The sequence below is a fragment of the Echeneis naucrates genome, chromosome 6 (genome assembly GCF_900963305.1).
Source record: "Echeneis naucrates chromosome 6, fEcheNa1.1, whole genome shotgun sequence".
Taxonomy (NCBI): domain Eukaryota; kingdom Metazoa; phylum Chordata; class Actinopteri; order Carangiformes; family Echeneidae; genus Echeneis; species Echeneis naucrates.
The window spans coordinates 8,535,834-8,560,196 of record NC_042516.1 but is presented as its reverse complement, the minus strand read 5'-3'; the positions used below and the strand labels follow the sequence as shown (position 1 = coordinate 8,560,196).

The following is a 24,363-nucleotide window of genomic DNA, read 5'->3' as shown; positions in this document are numbered from 1 at the left end:
TATGGTTTGTGCCAAATATTAATGGATTCAGGAGACTGTTTCAATTAATCGAGTGAGCAAAGCCACCAAGTCTGGGTCATACATCTGAGGCTTTAGAGTAAATAAAGGTATTATATATAGAAAAATAACAGTAATATGCAGTTTACACTTTAAAATGAACTTCATACCATACTGTATAACTGGCTAAATTCATTGAAGAGGACTGAAGAGAAGAAGCTTCCCACTTTTTTTTGGTTCATTCTAACCGTCACACACAGTTCCTGCATATATTTGCCAGTGCACTAACACTGAGAAAACCCTTACCAACAAATTTCATAGGTGCTGTATTGGGCTGGGACCTAGAGAAAGTGAAGGGCAGCGAAGTAAATTAAAACCACTGTCATGTTCCTGGAACCATTTTAGGATAAGCAGTACTTTGTGACAAGGCTTGTTATCCTCCTGGAAGTAACCATTTGAAAAAGTGTTGACTGTGCCGATGAACTGATGCACCTGGTCAGTAACAATGTCAAAGTCTGTCATGGTGTCTGAATGGTTCTCTGGTGGGGCGGCGTGTGGTAAGAAGACACCACTCCACTGCATTAAACAACATCCACGTGCACACGGCAATGTGTCCAACCACATTTTTTGCCTGGTTAAAAAAAAATAATGAAATAATTTAGTTTGAATCCAGTGTGCTTATAAAAACGCATTGTGCAACCTCAGGCCCTAGGTTTGCAAAACACACAAGGCAGTGGTAGGCTTGTGCCGGTCCCAACCCTGGAGGAACGGGGAGGGTTGCGACAGGAAGAGCATCCAACGTGAAATCTATAGCAAAAATCACTCATGCAGGTCAGAGCGCTTACTTGCTGTGGTGACCCCAAACAGAGAAAAAGACGAAAAGGGGAAAGGAAAAAAATGAAAAATTAAAATGAGGTATTTAGACACTTGGGTCCGCTGTCTCCCATTTCTTTTCACCTTTGAAATGTTTCTACCTCTTGACTGGAGTCGTGGTAAATCTAATTGACTGAAAAGGTACACACCTCGCTATAAAAGATCTTTCTGCACATAGCGGCCATCAGAGAAAGCACCAAATTTTTCAGTGTTCAGAGAAAGGGGATGAAGCACACATATGGGGAAGGCCCACACAATTGTTGCTATATTACAAAGTTCCTGAGAACACAGTTACCTCCATAATCCTTAAGTGGAAGAAATTTGGAACAGCTGGGACTTGACTGAACTTGGTTCCCAGCCAAATAAGTTATGGGGGGGTTGGGGTGGCTTGGTGAGGTGACAAAAAAACCCAAAGATCACAGCCCCTGAGAGGCTGTGGGGAGATGGGAAGAACTTCCAATGAGAAAATCACTCCTGCAGCGCTCCACTGGTCTGGCCTTTATCAAAGAGTGGAAGATGCCTGTGTTCAGCGAAAGACGCATTCAAATTACCTAAAGGACTCTCAGATTGTAAGAGACAAGATTCTAAGGTTGGTTCAAACCAATATTTCACCATTAGTTTCAGTTTTCATTTAAGAGGTCTACCCCGAACCCTCCTTTGTTGTTCTAATGGCCAGAGTGTGTCCAAATGACCTGCTTTCTTCTTTAATTCAATTTAAATGAAACTTATTGAATTTCCTACAAACACCAGATCTCTCTCAGCCCGTAATTGAAATCTGATAGGAATATGTCAGGACACTCTGCAGAGCAGATTCGAAGTTTAAAACTTAATTTGAAAAAGCTAAGAAATACCAGATGATGTGTTAAAAATTGGGACAAAATGAAGACAGCACAAAAGCAGGAGAGGCTAGGGAGCATTATGTCTGAATGACTTAATGCTGCACTGCGAAGTTTTTCAGTTTTCATCTGGCTTCTCCATCATCCTGTTTTTTTTGGGGGGGCTAAATCATTCCCCCATCAAAACCAGGCCATGCACTATAGATAAGATCATTACAATACAGCAGGAAAGAAAAATTTCACAATCGTAGGCAGGCTCTTTCAGTCTCCCTCTCTTCCTTTTGTATTTGATCTTCTACAGATTGAATGAGGGTGGTCCAGTGAAGCACTTTTGTGTAGTTGATACATAATCATAAGCTCCTGCATGGCAGCCAGACATGAAATTCTATAATGCATCACATTCCCTTATTTATACAATGTGGCCCACACATACTATTATTTCTGTGAGGTGTTATTGAAACACTCTCTCTAGAAAATGACGATGCTCATTATCTTTAATTGCTTACTAGCATTTGCAAACTGATGTCTCACTAAGCCTGTCTGATGCTGCATAGAGAGACATGAATATTAGCGTTATGGGGCCATTTTTGAACGGCACAAGTATGTAATGCCTGTGCTAGCAATCCATGTTTTTCTCTGGTAATATTTAACCCAGGGACAAACCCATCTGTTCCTTTGACTGCCTTTGATTTATGTATATCGGTAATGTTACCTACAGTCTGACAAACAGTGGCTCAGAAAGACTTAAGAACATGAGGTCAAATGAATTTGCAGTAAGTAACAAATACAGTAGTACAAAAGGCAACAGCTAATAATATATGTAAGTATATAAATCCTTGCTAACTACAATCATCTACTTCAGTGTCATGCCACTAAATGTTGTGTAACAAGAACACTTTTACCTTAGTCTGCTGCTTTAAAAACAAAACAGCACAGTATATTAGTCTCAGATGACGATATTAAAAGTAATTTACCCACCAGACTGGCTAACCAGTCACTTGTGCTGCACAATGGCGTACTTGTTGGCATATATTACACTGAAATGTTTGTGTGACTATGTAATACTTAAATCTAAACAAGACACAAAACAAAGACGAAAAAGGAGAAAATGGTAAGATTATTCATTTTTCACTGAAAATAGAAACCTATGCTGCTGCTGGTTTGTTCAATAGTATTTGATTTACAAGCAACCATCAAACAGTATCAGGACGCTTCTGGTTGAGCTGTTAATGTATGCCAAGACTAAAAGTTTAAGACTTCTCTGTAAGCAGTTTTAGTGGCATATTTATCTAAAATGGAGTATAAAGACAGATAGCGGGCTCCGTTTCTTGGGTATCGTGTGGAAGCTAATCAGTGAACCTTGACTACCTCAGCTCTATCTCCCCGTGCCCTTGCTTCTGTCTAAAAGTTGTTGTTTTTTTTTGTCAAGGAGAACTAAGTCATCCAACTTCAATTATTCAAACAAACACTCTGGTTTCATCATGCCTAAGAGCATTTTCACCAATTTTACACTTTTCATCTTTTTTAACTAAAGATCATCTTCCATTGGGACAACCTTGGAGTACCCGATTCCTGACACTGATTTTCTGGAAGATGATTAATAATTTGACCGGCTACCTGCCTGTATTTAAAAAAAAAAAAAAAAAAAACTTTCTTGGTACTAAAACATTTCCAAGACTTATTTTACACTGTGAATTCACAGTCCTGTGAAGTTGGTAGATTTAAACTTTTATCTGTGAAAAGTGATCAATCATCGCTTATGTGCTAACAGCTTCCTCAGTTCGCTACTGAAGAATTAAATGTTGTCATTTACATGGCCATGTTGACAGGAATTTAAATACAGTTAGGTCCATAAATATTTGGAAATCCACACCACAACGGATTTGAAATGAAATATTTCAAATGTGACTTAAGTGCACACTTCCAGCTTCATCTGAAGGCATATTCATCCAAATCAGGTGAACACATTTTATATGTGCCTTCCAAAAAGTAATTGGAGAAACAAATACTCATAAATCAAATTGTCAATTTTAATAGTTTGACGTGTCGAGCCCTTAGACATTACCAGACACTTGGTTTTCATCCCTGCTGATGCTCTGCCAGGCGTCTGCTGCAGCTGTCTTCAGTTCCTGCTTGCTCTTGGGAGTGTTTTCAATTTTATCTTGACCGAGTGAAATGCATGCTAAGTTGGATTCAAGTCAGATTACTGACTTGGCCATTGCAGAATATTCCACTTCTTTGCCTTAAAACTCTTTGGTTGCTTTCCCAGTAAGCTTCAGGTCATTGTCCATCTGCACCATAAAGCTCCCTCCATTGAGTTCTGAAGCAGTTGGCTGAATATGTGCAGATTATATTGCCCAAAATACTTCAGAATTCATCCTGCTGCTTTTGTCGGCAGTCACACCATCAGTAATTTATAAAGGAAGCCATTCCATTGATAGCCATACATGTCCACCCCATTACACTACAACCGTAGTGCTTGAGGTGGTGTGATTTGGAGCAGTTCCTTCCCTTCTCCATTCGCCTCTCTTCCTATCATTCTGGTGTAAACTGATCTTGGTCTCATCTGTCCAGAATGGGGGTTGTAGGAGGTTGTTTCAAAATTGCATGTTTTCTGGCCAACTCATTTGGCCTTCCTGGTTTGAAGCTTCCGAATTTGTGGTGAGCTCTGTGTATTCGCTCCGGTGAAGTCTTCTCTTCATTGTGGACTCTGACACAGATAAGTCTACCTCCTGGAGAGCGTTCTTGATCTGTGAAGGGGTGTCTCTTGACCAGGAAAAGGATTCTTCTGCAGCCTTCTGGGCCTTTTAGCATTGTTGAGCTCACCGGTGCATTCTTTCTTTTCAAGAAAGTACCAACTAGTTGATTTGATGGGTTTGCGTAGATTTTTCAGCCTAATGATGGACTGCTACACTGCTAGTGACAGGTACTTGGAGTTCATATTGAGAATTTACCTCATCAGATTCCAAACACAAACACTACACTTGAAATGACCTTTAAACCCTTTATCTGCTCATTGTAAATGAAATAACGAGGGAATAACACACGCCTCGCCATGGAAAGCTCTGCAGCCAATTGTCCAATTACTTTTTGTCCATTAATAAGATGGAGGGCACATATAAAATGTGTTGTGATTCCTACACGCACAACTGTAACAAATTTTACTTTTCACTTCTGAATTAGATACACATGCCTAAAGGCCTAAAGGCAAAATCTGAAAAAAAACAAAACAAACAAACAAACAAACAAAACAAAAAAAACACAAACACAAAAGCTGCTGCCCCCAAAAAAGAGATAAAGTGTTAAAGACACTCACAACACAGACAACACAAGAAGTTAAGAAAAATGGCAGTACATGTTTGTCCTTCTGGCTATGAATGAATTATGAAAGAGGTACCTGGCGTCTTTACTTTGTGGCAGCACTGGCCTGCCGAGATTTAAAGCTGTGAGAGCATACAGAGGCCTCATTTACAGAAACTAGTGGGATTGTATGACAACACAGATACATATATATTTAATGACCCATTATCACAGTGAAATTGCATCAGCCATTTTGGCAGCGAGTACTTGGCTGCACCTTGGCACAAGCTGCATCCAGTCCATTAGGTTTCTATCTTGGGTATAAACTCCCTCCCGTGGACTGGAGGCTGTAAGTACTGGTCACCTCAAGAGGAGAAACAGACGAGGATATTTAACTTCCCTCTTTCACTTCCAGTTTTAGTAGCAATCTTTTAACTGTTACGGTTGTTGTATTAGGTTATCTTTTTTTCTTTTTGTGGTCTTCATCATTGTTTTTACTTTTTGGCTCTTAAACCAGCACACATTTGTCTCTGTACTCCTCAGCAGTGGTTCTGACAATTATCACAGTCTAATGCTCTGCCACAGTAGGCAACCAGGATGCCATCAATTTAAAGATAACTTTGTCAGTACTCAGATATGACAGTGGCATATTCTTTTATTGCAAATCCACACACGTACTTGGGGGCACCTTTCAAGTCAAAGTGGGGACAGACCTAAGTCTCTAGGTCATAATAGGTTAATTACATTATGGTAAGTGTATATTGTGCAAGCCGATGCATACAGACAAGGTGACTGTTTCTGTGTGGGATGTAGCTAGACGTGTACTAAGGTGGCCTCAGGCAGAATCTTACTCTCTACAAGAGATCCTGATGAGTCAACAATCAGCCCCCAGGGTCAATGTTGTTATGATTGTCGTCAGCAACACTCTTTCTCCTTTTTCATTTCCTGTTACACTCGTAACTCTCACTCATTATCTCGCGCTAAATTGTTCTCTCTGAGACTTTCATATTCAACTAAAATCTATGGAGCCTCTTTCTCAGAGTTCGACTCGCTCCCTTTATCTCTTGCAGTCTCTCAGTCTCTCGCTCAGTCATTCTCTGTCCATCTTGTCACAGCCCAGATTTATTACTGCAATCTGTCAGAGCTCCTGTCTCGCCTCTTGACACGTTCTGTGGCAAACATTATGCATATGTTGTTTTTAGTATTACATACACATATACACTGGGACTGTAAAATAGCCTTAGGCAGATAAACAAAGGTGACAGAATGTTATGTCAATGAAATCAAATTCACCAATGACTCATTATGAACATCCTTTCAGTTAGAGGTTCCCTAGGCTCGCTTTTGTTAAGTTAATAACAATTCAGACATCTATTTGGCTGCTGACAATCATATCAACATTAAAGAGATTCCACAAATCTCTCCTTGATTTTCAAAGGTTAGCTGGAAATTTAATGACCTTCGGAGTGAACACTGATACGTGTCATTGGGAAAATTCCACTCTTGATCTAGTTATCTAAGCTTCTCACGTGGCGAAAGAGAACTAAAATGATGAACTAATCAGGACAAAAAAAGACGCACCTCTGAAAGGAGGCTAGTTCAAACACATCAACACTATGGATATCGACCAAACCCTCCCAGTCAAAGATGGAATCCAGCATGTAGCCTTGCCCCCAATGTTACATCCCGCAGGTGTGGTGAGGGCAAACAACACACACGTGCTGAAGTTCAACTCGCACTTGGGCAATGACTCACTGTAAGGTTATTTGTTGCATCAGACACACAACCTTATTTTTTAATAAGGGTACTGGAACCATGGAACCACACTACGAAATGCCAAGTAGGTTGCACCTTACCACAAAGGTTTTGCCCTCCATGTATTGTTTCTAGGGAGTAAGTTTCCAATTTACCATTATATTGTGAATAAATAACTTCAGTTTGACAATATGGCTTTAGCATGGTAGAATGCAAAGAAATGATGGAGAATACATCACTCATGACACCATGCAGACCATTTCTTGATATAAGAATTACAAATTTAAAAAGTTGTCATGGAATAAAACCAATGACACTAAACTACACAGGTCAGCAGTCCATCACAGGGCCAACACACAGAGACAGGCAGAGACCAACAACCACTCACACTCAGACCTACAGACAGTTTAGAGTCAGCAGTTAACCCAAACATGATGTGTTTGGACGGTGGGAGGAAACCCACACAGGCACTTTGCTGCCGTGCTGCCCTCAGTCGTAATAGAATCATAATACCATCAATCAACAAATCCTCATTTCTAAATATATGCTATACAAACTTGGGCTGGGGGGGGGGGGGGCCTTAAAGCAGAGTTTGGCTCTTTCAGTATGTCAAAGATGAATATGCATCCAAGCTTGTTTGATTTACTTCTTTAAACTGTGTACTGTGTAATGGGGCTTTATTTTTGTCAGAATTTCTTGATCTTAAGTTAGTTTTTCTCTAAGAAGATACCATATCCTGCTGAAAGAATGGAGCACACTGGCCTAAGATATTAGTCTAAACAAGAGTGTATTCCTGTGGTGCACTGTATGTGCGTATGTTTACAAGCAGTGCCCAAGGCAAAGGTTGAGTTCCATGAATTATTTATCTTTCTAAAAGAGAGTTGTTGTTTGAAATATGACTACTACCATTATTTCTGACAGAATAATTAAACATTTAAGGGCAAGACACATGCACATTGTACCTTAATTATATCTGAATGGTGCGAGTAAAATGAGCTTAGCACACCCCATAACTGAGGGCTGAGGTAGAAAGAATGATGGTTCGCAAATGTGCCTCTTTTTTTCCCCAAACATAATATATACACACACAGTGTGTTTTAAGATCCAATCTTTTTTATGGTGATCCACTGCCATACAGTATATAAATGCCAATATTAACATATCTGGAAGTAACCAAACTGTAAATCTAAGTTACGCATTAGTGTGATTTACATGATGTTTCTAGCAGAACTGTACTAGATTACACAGCACCAAATTATGATGTTATGGATGGATGTTTATTATGCACTTTTGCTATGTAGTTGGGTATAGTTAGTACTGTCAGGTGCACAATATGACATGGCAAAAACGCAGTCCACAGGAGAACACAGGCGAATACAGGAATTATGTACCTATTCAGGGGATTTGCTCAGTCACTGACACTGTAATGATAACAGCTGACAGGTAAAGTGCAGAAAATCTACACAAACTGCACAATAACACCACTGAACTAAATACCTGCTTACATCTAAGACGCATTGCCAAACGTTGCCAATATTTTTTGAGCTGTCGTAATCCTTTGCTCTGACAATCTGATACAGAATCGAAACCTGTGCTTTTAAGAAAACCTTTAGCAGGTGGGGAAATGAATGGAACAGAGTTGAGCTTAATTTTTCACTGGAATAGTACTACATGTATGCATGAGTGTTGTTGATTTTTTGTAAACAGTTGCTTCTACATCATGGCTCCAAAGTCCAGTTTCCCTAGCTAACATAACTTTATCAGTCTCTAACTGGTTTGACAACAAAACAGCTGCAAAATGAAAAAGAATGAATCCTTCTGTAGTAACTAACCCTTGGTTAGTGTCACTGCTTCACTCGTCAGCCAAATGTGAAAACTATTAACACTTGCAGTCGTATGTCTCTGTGACATCCATGTTTGTCCAAACTCATATAATGTATGGAGTAAAATTATCATTTGAAAACGGTATTTGGCAGTTTTTTCATAATTTGTGAATATATTCTTTAGTTACAGGCAGAAATAGGTTTTGTGAGGATATAGCAACCTTGGCAACCATTAGTCAAACACGTTGTCAAGACAACATGCCAGTACTAACTTTATCAGCTACACAAACAATTGTGTAAAATACACATTTTAATCCATTTAAATGGTTTATAGTCTGAACCTGCTAATTTATCTGACACTAACCCTGTTTCTGGCATATCATGTTTCAAATATCCAGGAACGTTATACAATACATATATCTGTAATGGGGTAGGTCTTAACACTTGTAGCTACACCTAGACAGCAAAACACATAAGGACATTCTGTCCACATAAAGCTGCTCCCAAAGGTGTAAAACCCTGAGGTCACTTGGCCAGAGTCATGAATTTTCCCAGAGACCTTTCTACTGCTGGTTCAACCTGGTTGACACCATGTCTCAAAGGCTTATGGTACACTGCCAGTCATATGAGGGCCAGACGAAGACACATTTGATACTCTAGCCTAGGCGCTTACAAATTTCAATTACCCATATACTAGACACTGAAATGTGATTTCTACTGTAATGCTGCCTATAGGCTAGACTCAGCTAGGAAGCTGGTGGAAAGGCGAATTTCTCAGTGTATATATATATATATATATATATATATATATATATAATCTGAAGATTGAAAACACGAATAGGACTAGAGAGATTCACATATTAGTAGTAAATTGGATTAGATCACTTCTGGTTAGAGCATAACTGGAGCTGTACTCCAAACATTTTCAGCTTGTTCTGGCCAAGCTCTGAATCCAAGAATGCAATGAGAATAATCGCTCAGGCTATGCCCCAGCCGTCTTTTTTATCATCAGTAGAACTTTTCAATAGCCTCACTGTTTGCAGACGCTGGAATAAATTCACAGGCCCAGGTGGGAATGTCGCTTGGCGACTTCCACGCTCCATTAAGCTTTTGCAGTCAGTTTAGGCAAAGGCTGATTTTGCATGCAATATTTATTAAAATAAAAAGGCCATGGTTTTCTGCACTCCATGAACAGTCGAAGATGGTAGCAGAGGATGTAAACTTTGGGGCTGGATCATCACACAGGGGATTACTCTGTATTTCGTAAGAACAGAGCTTTACAGAATGAAAGCCTTGCTTATGATTTCAGCAGCTCTTTATGACTAACAACCACATATAGTTCTCCGAGAGTTCTTTGCTTGGATAAACTGAGTATCCATGCATTTGCTTGCTCCATCTATTCCTCACTGCTCTTGGCTGGTTGACCTTGCTCCTGGTTGAGCTATACTTCAGTGCATTTTTCATGTCAGCTTAATCAATTTTTGTTTGCCTTGATCCCATTCTGCTTTCACACCACTTGCTAGAGCCAGAATACTGCCGTTCATCAGGCTGTTTTTCAGCTCATACATAAAAGTCACAGGTGTTTTGCAAAAATTTCATACCAACAGGATATTGGTCTGGGACCCTCACAAATTTATACTGATTGAATGTGATTACATCAGACACGCTCTGCTGTCAGTAATAGCAGCGACCTTCACTGACCTCTATATATTCAGTTTGTAACCAAGGCCCAATATCACGACAATTCAGTTTTAAGATATGAAGTTTACAACAAACGACAAGCCTATAAATAGACAATGGAAAAAGTGTAGGTAGCCATTACGCAAAGCAATCCAAACTTGCAAAACACATAAATTAATTAAACACAAATTAAGTGCTACTGGGAAATGAATTATGCAAGTCTGAACGTTTTGTTTGGTAGCTAGTTATGTCAACCATAACTAAGCTTTGAGAATAAGACTCCATTTCTTTATTGTCTCTGCTCTACACTCATGATTAAGTGATAAACCAGAAAAAAACAAAAAAATATCTTTCTCGCGGAACAATTTTCTGAAAGGGTGATAAAATTGAAATCCTTACCAAAGTCCCCTGGGACAAAGATGTCATAAACACAGCTCTGGCCTCTGGTGTAATTATGTGGGTAGTTTGGGGACAGCACAGTTCCCTCTGAACCTGTGAAATGGCCTCCACAGGGAGCTACAGGGACAGGAAAGACAGCAGCAGAGAAACAGTTAACAAACGTGGAGTAACCAGCTTACAGTATCTGGGGACATAAAGCAATAAAATAAAATGAGCAAATCCATTTGAACAGGCCTACGTGTGCAGGTATGCAGTTAATGGCACAAAATGAGATGATAAGTCACCTTTGAACTTTCAGTTGTTGTTAAATGTAATTTTGGCCAGAATACCCAAAATAATTTGATGTTTGAGAGACACTTTGGGGACAAAAGTAAAGTGAGTTATAAGCACACAGGCAATGAAGCCTGAGCTGTGGTGCACAGTGTAAAACCCAAAAGGGACCCAACCAACTAGAAAAAGAATGTTTTTGCCTTAGAAATACAGAAAAACACCATCAATCAAGAAAACGTGTAATCACAAAAGTTGCACATGCCTGACTTTAATCACCCAGTACTGCCCAGCAGCATGTTTTGAGATTGAACTCTTCTAGTCTTCAGATTGTGCTCACAAACATTCCAGATTTAGTCTGAAAGTTGGTTGATAATTATTCACAATTTTGTTTGATTAGAAAATCAAAATACTTCTCCATTTGTGTTAGTAGTACACTTTGTTCTGTCTAAGCCATGGTAAAGTATGATAGCCCGTCTTCTCCAAAAAAAAAAAAAAACAAGCAAAAAATTAAAGCCCTTGTTGCACGTAGCTCGTAAACCTATACCTATACAGTGTAGGCAGATATTCAATTAGTGACCAGGTTCATTAATATAAACTGTCATCTGTCCTGCACCTGCGTCACATCCCAGAGTTCAATCTTAAACTCTTAATGATGTATCTAATTTGCCCAGAGGCCTTCTAATGGAGTTGCCTCAGAACTCATGGACCAAGCCATCAGGTGGGGGAGCCTCAACTGTAAACAAACACTCATTTGTCAGAGAGAAGCTGTCACCAGCTGCTCTGAATCCCATATGGCCCACATAATGCCCATGTCACTACTGTTTGAGAATACAAACAAAAGTCAACAGAGCGGCTAATGTACAAAGGTGGTTGAGCATTTTATCAATGTTTGGATGCTGGCGTAGCAAGATGTAAAATCAAATATATTTGGGGGATGGCAAGCGGGACCTTCATTCAGGCTGCTGAGTCAGACAGGATGGGATCCATAACACCATGGTAGGTGAGGAAATTGAGGTATGGAGGGAACAATTATTTTCAAATCAGGAGCACCAAAGTAAAGAAGGAGTTCTGAATATATGCTTCAATAGTTCATTAATGGCAGTGGAAAAAGGGTCAAGTACTAATGGACACGGATATTCAGGAATAACCCTATTTCCAGAAAAAAATAAGCAGTTAAAGCAGTGGAATGCTGCCCCAGTCATGTCATCATCAAGTTTTATTTCTTAGATTATCTTTAAAGTTCAAAAACCCCCAAAATGTTCCTAGAAATTGTTGCCATATCTGGCCATGTATACATGAGAATTCCAGATTTGCAGCGACCAGAGAAGGTGTCTCAATGTTTGCTTGTTGTTGTTGTTGTTTTTTTTAACTGAGATATTGGCCCAGCCATAAAATCTATTTCACCAAGGTGTGAGCTTGAATGCAAGACATGACAAATAAAGCCATGTTTGCATCCATAGTCCAAACTATACACAAACAATACACACACAATACACTGCTGTCACTGATGCATTGCATGTTTCTGACACTCTTTCTGTTAGCAGAAAAGTGCAGAACAATAGGTAAAAGGAAGGATAAATACATTTATTAGAATTTACCAATTATCTATGGTGGAGGAAGCATTGTGATTTCTTTGGCATACCTAACTTAATATTAGCAATGATTATTATTGGCCAATAATGTCAACGCAATGTGGCTAGGATGCAATCTGTGACCCAAAATCTTTTGTATAGCTCCTGAATTTGAGGATATGAACTCATAAACCTTTTAATCTTTGAAGTATCTCTGCTGTTCATTATGCTGTCTACCTATCCATCCATCTACTGTTAACTTCAGTTAATTGCTGAATAATGTAAAGGAAGCCATTAGTATTCCCCTTCAGCCAGTTAAGTCATCAGTTCAGAACTGGCCTCGAAGTGAAAATACTAAATGGAGTGCTGCTGATGAACCCCGGGGCTGTTCAGTGAAGTTACACCGGTGCCAACTGTCAAAGTAATGGACAGCTCCTTGGTGTGAGACTGGGTGCCCACATTCCTCACTGCTGAAAATGAAAGCTGAATATAATTCAGGCTTGGCTGATTAAATACTTCACAAAGTACTAAAAATGTTGTAATGCTACCAGAGCACTGGCTACTTATCTTGAAACTCCTCACATCTCATTTTCTCACACCTCACCCTGACACTGTGATCATTCCGATCCTGCAAATCTGTATTAAATGTCAGCACTTTGGATTTGGTTGTGAATAATAAACAGTAGCACGTCTTATACTGTACACTGAAATTGTAGAGTTCTAAAAATTTCAGAAACTTGAATTTGCACATTGAAGATCCACAAAGATTTTAAATTGTTTATGTTAACTAATTCTGTCAGTCAGGATGATCATCGTTCATCCATCATTTATTTCAGGCTGATACCAAAGCCTAGATTAATTTGCAATGCAGGGTTTTTGTGTGTAATTTCTGGACCTAAGAAACGTTTGACTGATATCTGCACCTTTTTTGCAGTGTGCATGAAAAGAACAAGAAATGCAAATCTACAAATTTCCACACAGCGCAATTCTGGTGTCAAATAGTGTCAAACAGCTTGAGTGTAGCCTTCTTTTTCTGAGGCCCTCTATCTTTGTCAGCGTGTAGCTTCTCACCTTGACAGCTTGGTTTGGCTCTGTCCCACTCAGGTCTTTTGCTGTTGCCCATGACACATGTAAGAGTTGAGTAGCCCTGAAGAAGATAGCCAGCCTCGCAATGAAATGTCACCATAGATCCCAGCTTGTAGTCGGTACCCATTCTAGTGCCATTCATCACATTCCCTGGGTCAAAGCACGCTTCCCGCAGTTTTGCTGCCAATCAGAAGAACAAAGCTTTTAAGACAGTGACAAGTGTCGAAAATGAGAGAGCTCTCTAATTAAACAGAGATGATAATGAATACTTCTTCAGGCTGCAATCGACTGTTTGATTTAACAAAACTGTGTTTTTTAAAAGTAACAGTCACAGAAGAAATGGATAGGGGGGAATCAGAGATTATGCTCACAGTTGGCATCAACATAAGAAAAGTCATTGTGTACAGCAGCATACATCAAAGACTGTTTACTAATCCAAGTATTTACGTAGAAAACAAAATCCCCTGCTGGAACACATAAACATATTCGGTAAAAATGCATAGAGAACAGCACTTGCACAAGGCTTCAGAGTACCTTTGTATTCCAAATGAAAGCCAGTGTAGCTCACAGAGCCGTCACTGCGAAATGCTAAGTACATGAAGTTGGATGTGCTCTCAATCTTCTCTGGAAGCTTGCTGTCCTGGAAACTGCCAATCAGATGTGCGCTACTGTCTGGCCCATCGTAGATATACAAGAAATCATAGTTGGGCTCAATGCTGAAGCTGTAAAAAGTGAAAGAAACAGACAAACGACAGATAAAACTGTTATTTTGCAAGTCTTAACCACCAAATTGTACAGATTGTATGAGCGATTTAGAATGCATTAGGGTTTCAAAATGAGAGTGTGCACCTCAGTGCTAGAACTGAGTCATGCCAAACGATTTGTTTTGCATCTCCAGACAAAGAGATAAAAAAAGATATCTCCCCCAAGAGGTGAGAGGAGATTAAATTGTTGTGACACTGCTGTGGCACAAAATCTTCCCAGACGGCAGTGGCAATGCAGTGCGAAAAGATCGTTTCATATTGCAGCACCGTATATCAAATGACATGCCGCAGTGAGAGAGAGACGAGCATTTGTTTTCAAAATAATGAGCGTGGTTTATGACAAAAATGTAAATAGCTTGGAGATAATTGCATTCGAGTTGGATCAAGGCAACTCCAATTTAAAATCATAACTCCATCCCTTCATTTGGCATTCCCAAGAGGGAGTCAGTATTGTACTAACTCTATTAGATGTTTGTTTTGAAGGACAAAGTTGAAAAAGAAAAATTGTGAATTTCCCTAGTTCTCCTCCTGAGGAGGGAGAGCGGGTCAGAGTGTGGAAATAGTAAATGGGCTTTTGCTGCCTTTCTTGGCCTCCATAAAGAGACTTACAGTATAATACTCGGCAGTAAAGAGAATACTCCCCGTGACCTTTGGGCTCATCCTCCAGTTTTGCTGCTGCACGTTTAGACTGTAATTAATAACGTAAGGCTTCTGGTGTGAGTATGAGCGCAGGAAATTACCTGCACTCATTACTGCCCGCAGTATACAGCATTCCGTCAGAAAATCTTTCATCACTTCTGAGCATTGTGGCCGCAATAACTGCCTTCTAAATGTTAGGAGGCATTGCAGCTTCTCTCCTATCTCCCATCACACCTGTGCTCAAACTCAGGTTCTCTGCTTGACACACGCCGCCGGCTTTGCTCAATACTATGATGCTGTAGCTGGTTCCACTGCAGAAAACAAGCAATTCCACAGCACAAACTGAGCTACTGTGCATCCACCGAGACCTGCTCCGCTCTTTTTCAGGTAGGATACAAAACATACCGCAGGTTTAGTGAGAGCTTCATCTTGTAAACCACTAGACCATGTACATGGGGGATAGCATAGTTGTTTTTTTTTTTTTACTGTCTAGCTTTTTTTTTTTTATCTGATCCACTTTTCATTGTGCATTGTACATTTCCTTTATTAATTACTGCTCTCCATAACAGCATAAAAATTGTACTAATTTCATTTGGTCTCGTCTCACTTCACGTTTTGACTGAGAGAAACTACAGAAAGTAAGGTAGGTGTGCCCGCCTCTCGCATTACCTGATAAAAGCCAAAGAAATGACATAGTCAGAGTGGACCGCAATGAGCCAGTCACAGTCTTTGCTGTGAGGGTAGGGGTGCGGGTAGTTGGGCGAGAGGATGAATCCTGAAGATCCAGTCACATTTCCACCACAGGGTGCTTGAAAGATAAAGGAGATATTACAGCTGAATGAGAAAGAGGCATGCATAAATCACAAAGTCCTTGATTGTCGGCAAAAGTCTTTGATTAAGTGCTTTCAGTTTTAGAAAGGTATGCCGTGAGTCCTCATATGTTATCAATTTAACGATCCATATGGCAAACATGGCAGAATTTTATTCCTCGCTCCTCCTTCGTGTTACTGTATTAATTATATTTTCCACTATTTATTACTGCAGAACATGAATCCTCGAGCTCATTAATTAATATACAAACAACTTGTCTGGAGTTTTATTTGTTGCCTTTTATGTGATTTTTATGTGAGGTTTATGTGATTCCTTTATTTATATTTGTATTTATTATATTTTTGTATTGCTTTTTATTTACCATTCGCAGTATGTGAGAGCATACTCTTTGTGTCTAGCTGTAACTAATGTCATAAAAGCTTTACGTATCACCTGTTAGCTTGAGTATGTTGCTCTTATGTAGTGCGAGAACCTTTAAGTAGTAGAGTGACAGCTGCCATTTAAATAACTGACACAGCCTTGATGGCATTACATTATGCACACTGACGCAATCTTGTAATTGCAATGCAAGACCTATAAATGCCTTGCCCTTCCCTGGCCAGAGACCTCAGTCAGACCAGTTGGCAGCGAGTCAAGAGCATCTAGGTTTCTTTGGACCTACTTAGTGTAATTATTTCCAATTACATTATTAAGAAATTAGCTGTTAAGCTCTAATACAACAATGTATTGGGAGACTATAGAGTACTCAGTGTTTGACTGCCTACAGAAGTGGATTTGTCCACATAAGGGCTGGCAAAAGGTCAAATATATCTTGCGAGTCTTGTTTATCCTCAACATATTTTAAAGACATCACTGAAAGAATTATCACGTCTGCTGCAGCCAGTTAATAGAAAAACTCTTAGTTCCCACTTACCACCATCTCTTTCACTTTTATCCTCTACTCCTCCACCTCCTTCAATCCTTATAACTTTGCTCTATCTCCTCCAAACATTCCTGCTTCTCTGTCTAACTCACACTATCTTCCTCTCTCTCACCAATGCAGCTTGGAGGGCTGGGTTGCCAGTAGTATCTATTTTCCACTTGGATGCAGGTGATTCTGCTCTCGCCCTGCAATTCATATCCCGGATCACAAGAGAAGGTCACAGAATCGCCGGGCTCTCGCCCTTCCCCATTCCGGCTGCCATTCATGGGTATACCTGGATCTCTGCAGGCTGTCGCAAGCGAACCTGAAGGGCAAACACATGTGACTCACACATAAAGACACCTGTGCATGCAATGTACAGGGGATCAGTGAGCACAACAGCACACACACGCGTACAGTTTCATATCATTCGGCAGACAGCTGTCAAGCTGAAACTGTAGCACAAACAGAGTTACACCACAGAGCAGATTACGAACTCATATCAGTCAAAATCCTGCCATGTTTTCCTAATCTGCTTTCCTAAACCACAGCTGTGGAGCAGCCTGTAGCTACAAGAAAGCTCTGGTAAAATCTGATGATTTTTTCAAATATTCCAATCTTGACCGATTTTCGTGAGAGACTTAACAAAGTTAAGTATATTGCAGTTTTCTGATGTTGGTTTTTTTGCTTTGGCAAACAGGGTTTTAAGTACACTATACGACTCTAAAAACTAATTTCTGCTTCAAACATGCAGGGAGGACCATATAATTGATTCTTTCATTAATGCCACTCCTATATATTTCTAATAATGTAATAAACTAATAGAATTAAAACATTAAATTCATCATACATGGCGCATATGAGATGTTGTGGAACTGCTACAGCCAGGTGCTTATTTAGTGAAGCATCTTTGGAACAGAATCAATCCTGAATCTATACGCAGTTAAGTTTAACATTCATGTACTTCTGTGATAAACCTGATGTATTTTGTTGAGACTTGCAGGTAATTGAAACGAAAATGCGCTAACTACTATAACAGAAAGCGAAATTACAGAGAAATTACTCACTGGAGAAGTCAATGGCAAAACCAGACTTGGTAATGTAAAAGTCAGTCTCAAACTGAATGGTGACAACGTTGAGAGTGGAATGGATTCCCTCAGGCAGCAGTGAGCCGCTGACCTCCCTCAGCGACATCTCATTCTCAGGAGGACCATCCCACACCTTCAGGATGTCATGGGATGCCTCCGTGTCAAATGCAAGAAACTGGAGGCTGGCAGAGGTGAGCACAGGTGAGATTGTTACTTCGTTGTTCAAAATAAGTTCTGATAGCTCTTCCCTTTAACATAGTGTTTGATCAGTGACGCTGAGATCAAGTGGAATTAGTAATAGCTGAGCTCACTTGCGCAATGACAACAAAAACAAATGTCCCCGAGAAGGCAAGGGAAACAAGGGCTGAACTTGACTAGATTAAAGTGAGTTCAAAGGAGAGATCTAGCCAGAAACAGTGTCTCCCGTGCTTTTGGGCATTTCGGTTGAGATTTTATATCATCAATCAATTTAATCCAAAGTTAGTGATACAAGAGCAGAGACTTATCTGCAGTCTCATCAAATATCGCCCGGAGCAGCTCCTCTGACAAAGAATGTGATGCCAACTTTATGAAATAGTATCATGTTTACTTCGACCTCCAAGCCCAAGCGTTTTTGGGTTTTTTTTTCTTTTCTTTTTTAATTTCACAGTAATACAAGAAGCTCTCAACCCATAAATAAATAAATAAATAAATAAATAAATGCTTCCATGCCCTGGGAAAATCCCCCTGAGTGCTGTCAGTGTCTGCAAAGTCCCACGTCCAATCATTGTTAATGGAGCTGCTGCCGGCTGTTTCTCTTGATGAAGTCTAGCTTTAGAGGAGAATTTTTCCATGTTAAAAAAAATCTTGTGTGAATCTCACAACGTTTTAAGGTTGTTTTCCTCTTCGAATCTTTTGAAATCAGGTCAAGTTGGGATGACCTCGGTTAATTTAAGATGCATGCAAATCAACTCCCATTTCCCATTGGTTCAGAAGGCAAAATCCTTCTGTATAAATTGCAGTCTCTTGATAACATCAATCAAATCTCTCTTAGATTTGCCACAAATCAACCGAGTTGATTTAAACCCATAGCTAACAAATTACTTTTTTTTTACAGTAAGAAAAATGTTGTTGTTGTTTTTTTCTTTTTATTAAGAATTTTACAGTTTATCCTTCATTTTATAAGAAATTATACTATAAAAAGTCTGCAAATTTTCATAAATCATAGCATATATTCATTCATCTTCAACCACTTATCCGTTTCCGGGTCGCAGGGCTGAGTACACCCTGGAGATGTCACCAGTCCCTCACAGGGCCAACACAGAGACAGAGACCAACAACCACACAGGCACGGGGAGAACATGCAAACTCCACCCAGAGAGGCCCCAGGCCGGGAACCGAACCCGTAAACTTACTGGGGGGCAATAGCGCTGACCACTATGCCACATTGCTGGCCAAATCATAGCATACTTTTTATATTATATTATATAATATTTTTAAATGACAATTGTTTTCTAAACGCTGTAAGACTTCTACATAGAAAACAGCTAATAATTATCATTGGTACAGTATGCAGAAATTTGCCTGTATCCCATATCTATTTTAATAGCAATGTTACCTGACAATGTTTCCAGAGTTGACCTCAATTGTCCAGGTGCACCTCAGGTTGTTGTCGTATGGGAAGGGGTACCCGGGAGAGAGGATACGCCCTGTAGACTCACCCTTGAAGCTGCCACCACACTCAGCTGCACGTACACACACACACACACACAAATGGATACAAAATACATGAAAACCTCCAAAAAATGCAAACCCACAACAGCAAATGGAGACACATATGCTAAAATAAATGTGTCTGTTATTGAAACAAATGTGGAACAAAATCATGTTGTGAAAGATTACAGAGGTTCAAAGGCTACAATGAAGAACAATTAACAGCTCTACTTAAAATAAGCTATTTTCCTTTTCTACAAAGAGGTAAGGGGACTGCATCAAGAGCTTAGATACTTACAAATGCAATGCTTTCTCTCTAAGTGTGCCTCCTAATGGTCCCATTAATTAAGTTTTCAAGAATGTGTCCAGAGTCTATGTATATATATACACAAACACACACACACACACACTCTCTCTGAATTGCAGAAGGACACTGCAACTAATGTTATTGACTTAAGGAATATATTATCAGCCAATCTATGCTTCCTCTCCCCTGGTTATCATCTCACTATCTACATAATAGAACAAACAGCAGTTAGTTAATAGGAAAATCACATTAAACAGCCACAGTGGTGGGCTGTAAACAGCATCATGATGTCCTTGACAGGAACCAGGATTTGGCCCTGGAGAAGTAGCTGGAAAGCAGCTAAGCATATTCTGCTTAGTAGCTCATTGTCAATATGTTGACCATTTGGTGATAATCTAGCAATTAAAGTAAATGGATGGAAAAATTAAGTAATTTTACTGAAAAAAGAAGTGCATTTCATCGAGGAAGGCTGAACAACAGACTGGCAAGTGAAATTCTGTACAGGTACTGAATTTGTAAATCATCTTTTACCCTAATCCATCACTGCTTGACATCAAGAAAAAGACACTGCCTAACAACACTTCCCAGACTCGAGCAGCATGCGGGTAATAGCTTTATCATTTCTGTCTCTCTGCCTCAGCATGTTCTGAATATGAAAGTCTAGCCAAGGCTGTACATTATGTCAATGACTCAATATGAGAGCTCTGATAATTATGCCTACACTTCTGGAAAAATGCTGATCAATTGCTTGTGGATTATCGTATTTAAATTATCTGGCCTTCCAGTGAAAGTTCAATAGCAGAGCCCGAGCAATACAACTTTTGAAGGTAGATACCGATTTCCATGTTTGGGGAAAAAAATAAATAAATAAATAAAAAAGAGAAACTGAGAGAGGGGATGATATATTGACAGATTTTTTTTCATAAACAAGTTTCTTCCCTCACATTTGTTAATTGCTGTTATTTGAAAGTCCTCACTAAAATAACGAGACATTGTACAGTTGAAAAATAAAACTTGTTTTATTGCCATAAATAAAACTCTTAACAAAAAAGGTACAAGAAATTATATCAAAGTTTGATTGTGCCAGATGCCTGGCTCAAGGAGCTTTTGCACATGTTGCATATCACTCCGCCTGATGGGTCTCTGGTAAAGCACTCCCTTACTTGGTTTACCACTTGCCGTCTGTCAAAATAGTAAACAAAAAAGCAATGACATATAAACAGGAATATTAATACTGCTGCTACTAGTACTTATAAATTATATTATTATTAGTAGTAGTAGTATTATTATTATTCATGATAATAATTGATAAATAAATAATAATGCCATTCGATTCATTTGGACAATACTTAGCTAAATAGGAATGTATAGCATTATAAGTTGCTGTGAGCATTTTGCCAGACAATTTTTTAAGCTGATTATCAGACAATTGTTTTATTACTTGCTAGAACTGCCATACAGTTTTATCCATAAAACTACAATTAAGTTTGTCCACAGTAGCCTACACCATTGATGTTTGGCAGATACTTAAAAAATTACTGCAGCTAAATCAGGCATGGCTGGCATGAATTTGGTCAAGATCATTTGGGCTAAAAGCGGAATTGAAGGGGAATATTTATTATTTGAGTAAAGCATCAACTTACCATAACTACAGAAGATCTCAGTCGTGGTTAACTTTCCATTTGGGTCAGCTGGTGTCATTTGTAACGTTCACACGCATGCTCCCAAATAGGTGCTGTGTGTCCTCAAAGGGAAAAACTACGCAGCAACAACACTCAGAGCATCTTTTGAGTGCCATTCACATCAACACCGATTTATTGGCAAACAGCACATATTGGTGAATACTGATAATTCGGCAAGGTTTCACTTGATGGCAATTCAGAGTGCTTTAAAATACAGTTCTTGTGGATCTATACCCATACTATACCCAGTTTCTAATCAAAGAAACAATGAGAGACCTGTGATTCACAATAAAGTATCAGAGCTGTTTCTATTATCTTTCAAATGACTCGCAGTGTATTTTCCTTTTAACACAGTTCAATTAAGTGGAAATCGTGTCGGGATAAATCCATGGGATTAACACCTAGCTGAACAACACTGACAGTCGACCTGGTCGGAATAATAATAAACATACATCTGAAGAAGAGAGAAAGATGAACATGATGGCCTGAACCAAGAGTGCAAACAGACAAAGACAGAAGTATAGATATAGGCAGAAAGGATTACCTATACAGGATGGTAGGTGGTGGTCCCATGCTCTTCTCTCCCCAGTCATACACTTAAGTATGCCACTGCCGTGCAAGGTGTAACCTTGATCACAGCCGAATGTGATGGCACTTCCAGCAAAGTGACCCTGGTCACTGACTTTGAAGCCAAATTGTGGTGTACCTGGATCATCACAGTGGGATAGCTCAAAGCCTGGACAAGTAAGAGTTAGGAGAGACAGGAGAACAGAAGAAAACATGACTTGAAGAATGAGATAGCCTGAAGACCACAAACACAGAATTAAGGGATGGCACCAAGCTGATTTGAGAGATCCAATCTGTAAACCACAACACAGTCCAATTTACCTGATTTATAAAGAGGTATTGATTGAGCTTCAATAATTAATTTCAGTGCCGTATTACTGCAAAGTACAGAATCACTTGCCAGCAAATGATTTCTTTTTGACAGCGCACAATTAGACTCTTCACAATTCCATGTTTAATTGTGTGTGCACATGACCGTGATTGAGTGGCAGCCAGGCTGCTCGCAACAGTTAAAGTATTACAAACGGAATAAACTAAATGAACAAGCCAAAAACAAGAAATTGTTGGAATAACTCTTTAACTCACCATGTTTGAACTTGACCATGGCTTTAAAGTGAGTCCCTCTCTTTCAGGTAGTAAAGGTTAGTGTTCTGTTATGCAGCAACAGTAGCCACACATAAAACCCAACCCTGCTGATTTATGGCCTCTTCTCACAGCGAGGTCCGTGCCCATGCCAGATGTTAAGGTAGTATAACAAGTGTCATGCCCATTATAAATCTCCAGCAGTTACTCCTCACATTTAGAAAATTACCTCAGTGCTTTCGGTAGAAGAGTCATGAAAACGCGATCAGATTTCATGTTCAGACAAGATTTAAATGCCCCAACCTCCCTTTACCTTCTTGCTGTTCATATATCAGTCAATCCTCTCTAAATTGAAAATGCCTATTCAGTCTGCTTGACTCCAGTTTGAGATCAATAAAATGTGCTGGTTATTTACCTTTTGCAAATTCCTTGAATAATCTGAAATTGAATCCAATTATGTGATACTTAATTATGTTATTTTGTAACTAAAAAGGCATCATGTAATTAAAATTTCATTTCCTCTGAACTAATTGCAGTTACATTTAAATGATGCTGCCATGTTCTTTGGTTACTGTCAAAGAGTAAACATTGCTGATGACTAAGTAGCTTTTACAGGTCTGTCAGGATCTAAATCCTCAAACATTTCATTAATAATAACAAACCTCATGTTATAACCCTAACCCTGTTTAACATAGCTATTAAAGGCCTAGGTATAGTAAATTCAAGTTACCAAAAAAACTTTTCAAAGTCTTCAATTCAAAACAGATTTACAATGCCTATGTTGAATTCTACCTTAAAAATTCCACAGTTTCACAAAAAGATTTAAAAAAGGGGCATTCAATTACAATAGAAAAACAAAAACACTTTAAATTGGACTGCAAAACGCAGTGTCACCAAAACATCCTCTCAGAGTAATAAATTACAATCAGTTGCAAACAATACACAGTCAGCAAGCCAATTACAGGGAGAAACAAAGCCCATATATTACTGGCCCACTTATAGCAATGACCAGAACTTCCAATATAAATACACTCACTCACATGTGGAGGCACACTGTCTCTATACTGTATTTGCATATACATTGGAAACACACACACACACACACACACAGTGATGCAGACAATAATTCACTTATTTTAACAAGGAACAGTTGGGGAGACATAGACCCTCACTGAGGAAGTGAGGATCAAAGAAAAATAAGTTAAAAGGATTCAAATAGAGCAAGGCAGAGGGAATAAAAAGCAAATTTTCCTGCAAGAATTGAGCAGAAAGACCATGTTGTGTTTAATGGATACCCTGACAGTGAAAGACACTGTGAAGCAGGTTGAGGGTCAATTAAAATTTACTTTTAAATTCTGCTACTTGAGATACTTGGCTCCTGAGGTGAGTCTAAATTCACTAATTTGGAAAAGCTTTAGGGAAATGAGATGTGACTCACTGTGGTATGCGAGCCGAAATCCTGCCGCTGTCAACTCGTGGTCGGAGTAAAATTCCAGCCACAGATAGTTGGAGGTGCTGGTGAGGGAAAGCCCTTGCATCAATGTTCCTGTGTAGGTGCCAAGGAGTGGGGCTGCAGCATCCTTACCATCATATACCTGGTCAGAGTCAGAGAGGGACATAATGTGGAGTGATGCTTCTTCATGTTATACTTTCTAGGATCAAGCGTATTGATGATATTAAGAGTTAAATATTACTAGCAAAAGAGAGTGACAATTAGAAA

General features: G+C 39.3%; 1 protein-coding gene across 3 annotated transcripts in view; it reads right to left on the bottom strand.

The window, feature by feature from the left end:
* Positions 1-24,363, bottom strand: part of LOC115044612 (CUB and sushi domain-containing protein 3-like) — a 203,345-nt gene that overhangs the window by 95,982 nt on the left and 83,000 nt on the right. For all 3 annotated transcript variants that reach the window (XM_029503737.1, XM_029503739.1, XM_029503740.1), the window contains 9 exons: positions 24,082-24,238; positions 22,039-22,230; positions 19,411-19,537; positions 17,793-17,995; positions 16,859-17,050; positions 15,663-15,801; positions 14,125-14,312; positions 13,576-13,770; positions 10,664-10,780 (listed from right to left, as the gene is read on the bottom strand). In XM_029503737.1, coding sequence (XP_029359597.1) covers positions 10,664-10,780; positions 13,576-13,770; positions 14,125-14,312; positions 15,663-15,801; positions 16,859-17,050; positions 17,793-17,995; positions 19,411-19,537; positions 22,039-22,230; positions 24,082-24,238 — 1,510 coding nt within the window. The remainder of the gene's footprint in view (positions 1-10,663; positions 10,781-13,575; positions 13,771-14,124; positions 14,313-15,662; positions 15,802-16,858; positions 17,051-17,792; positions 17,996-19,410; positions 19,538-22,038; positions 22,231-24,081; positions 24,239-24,363) is intronic.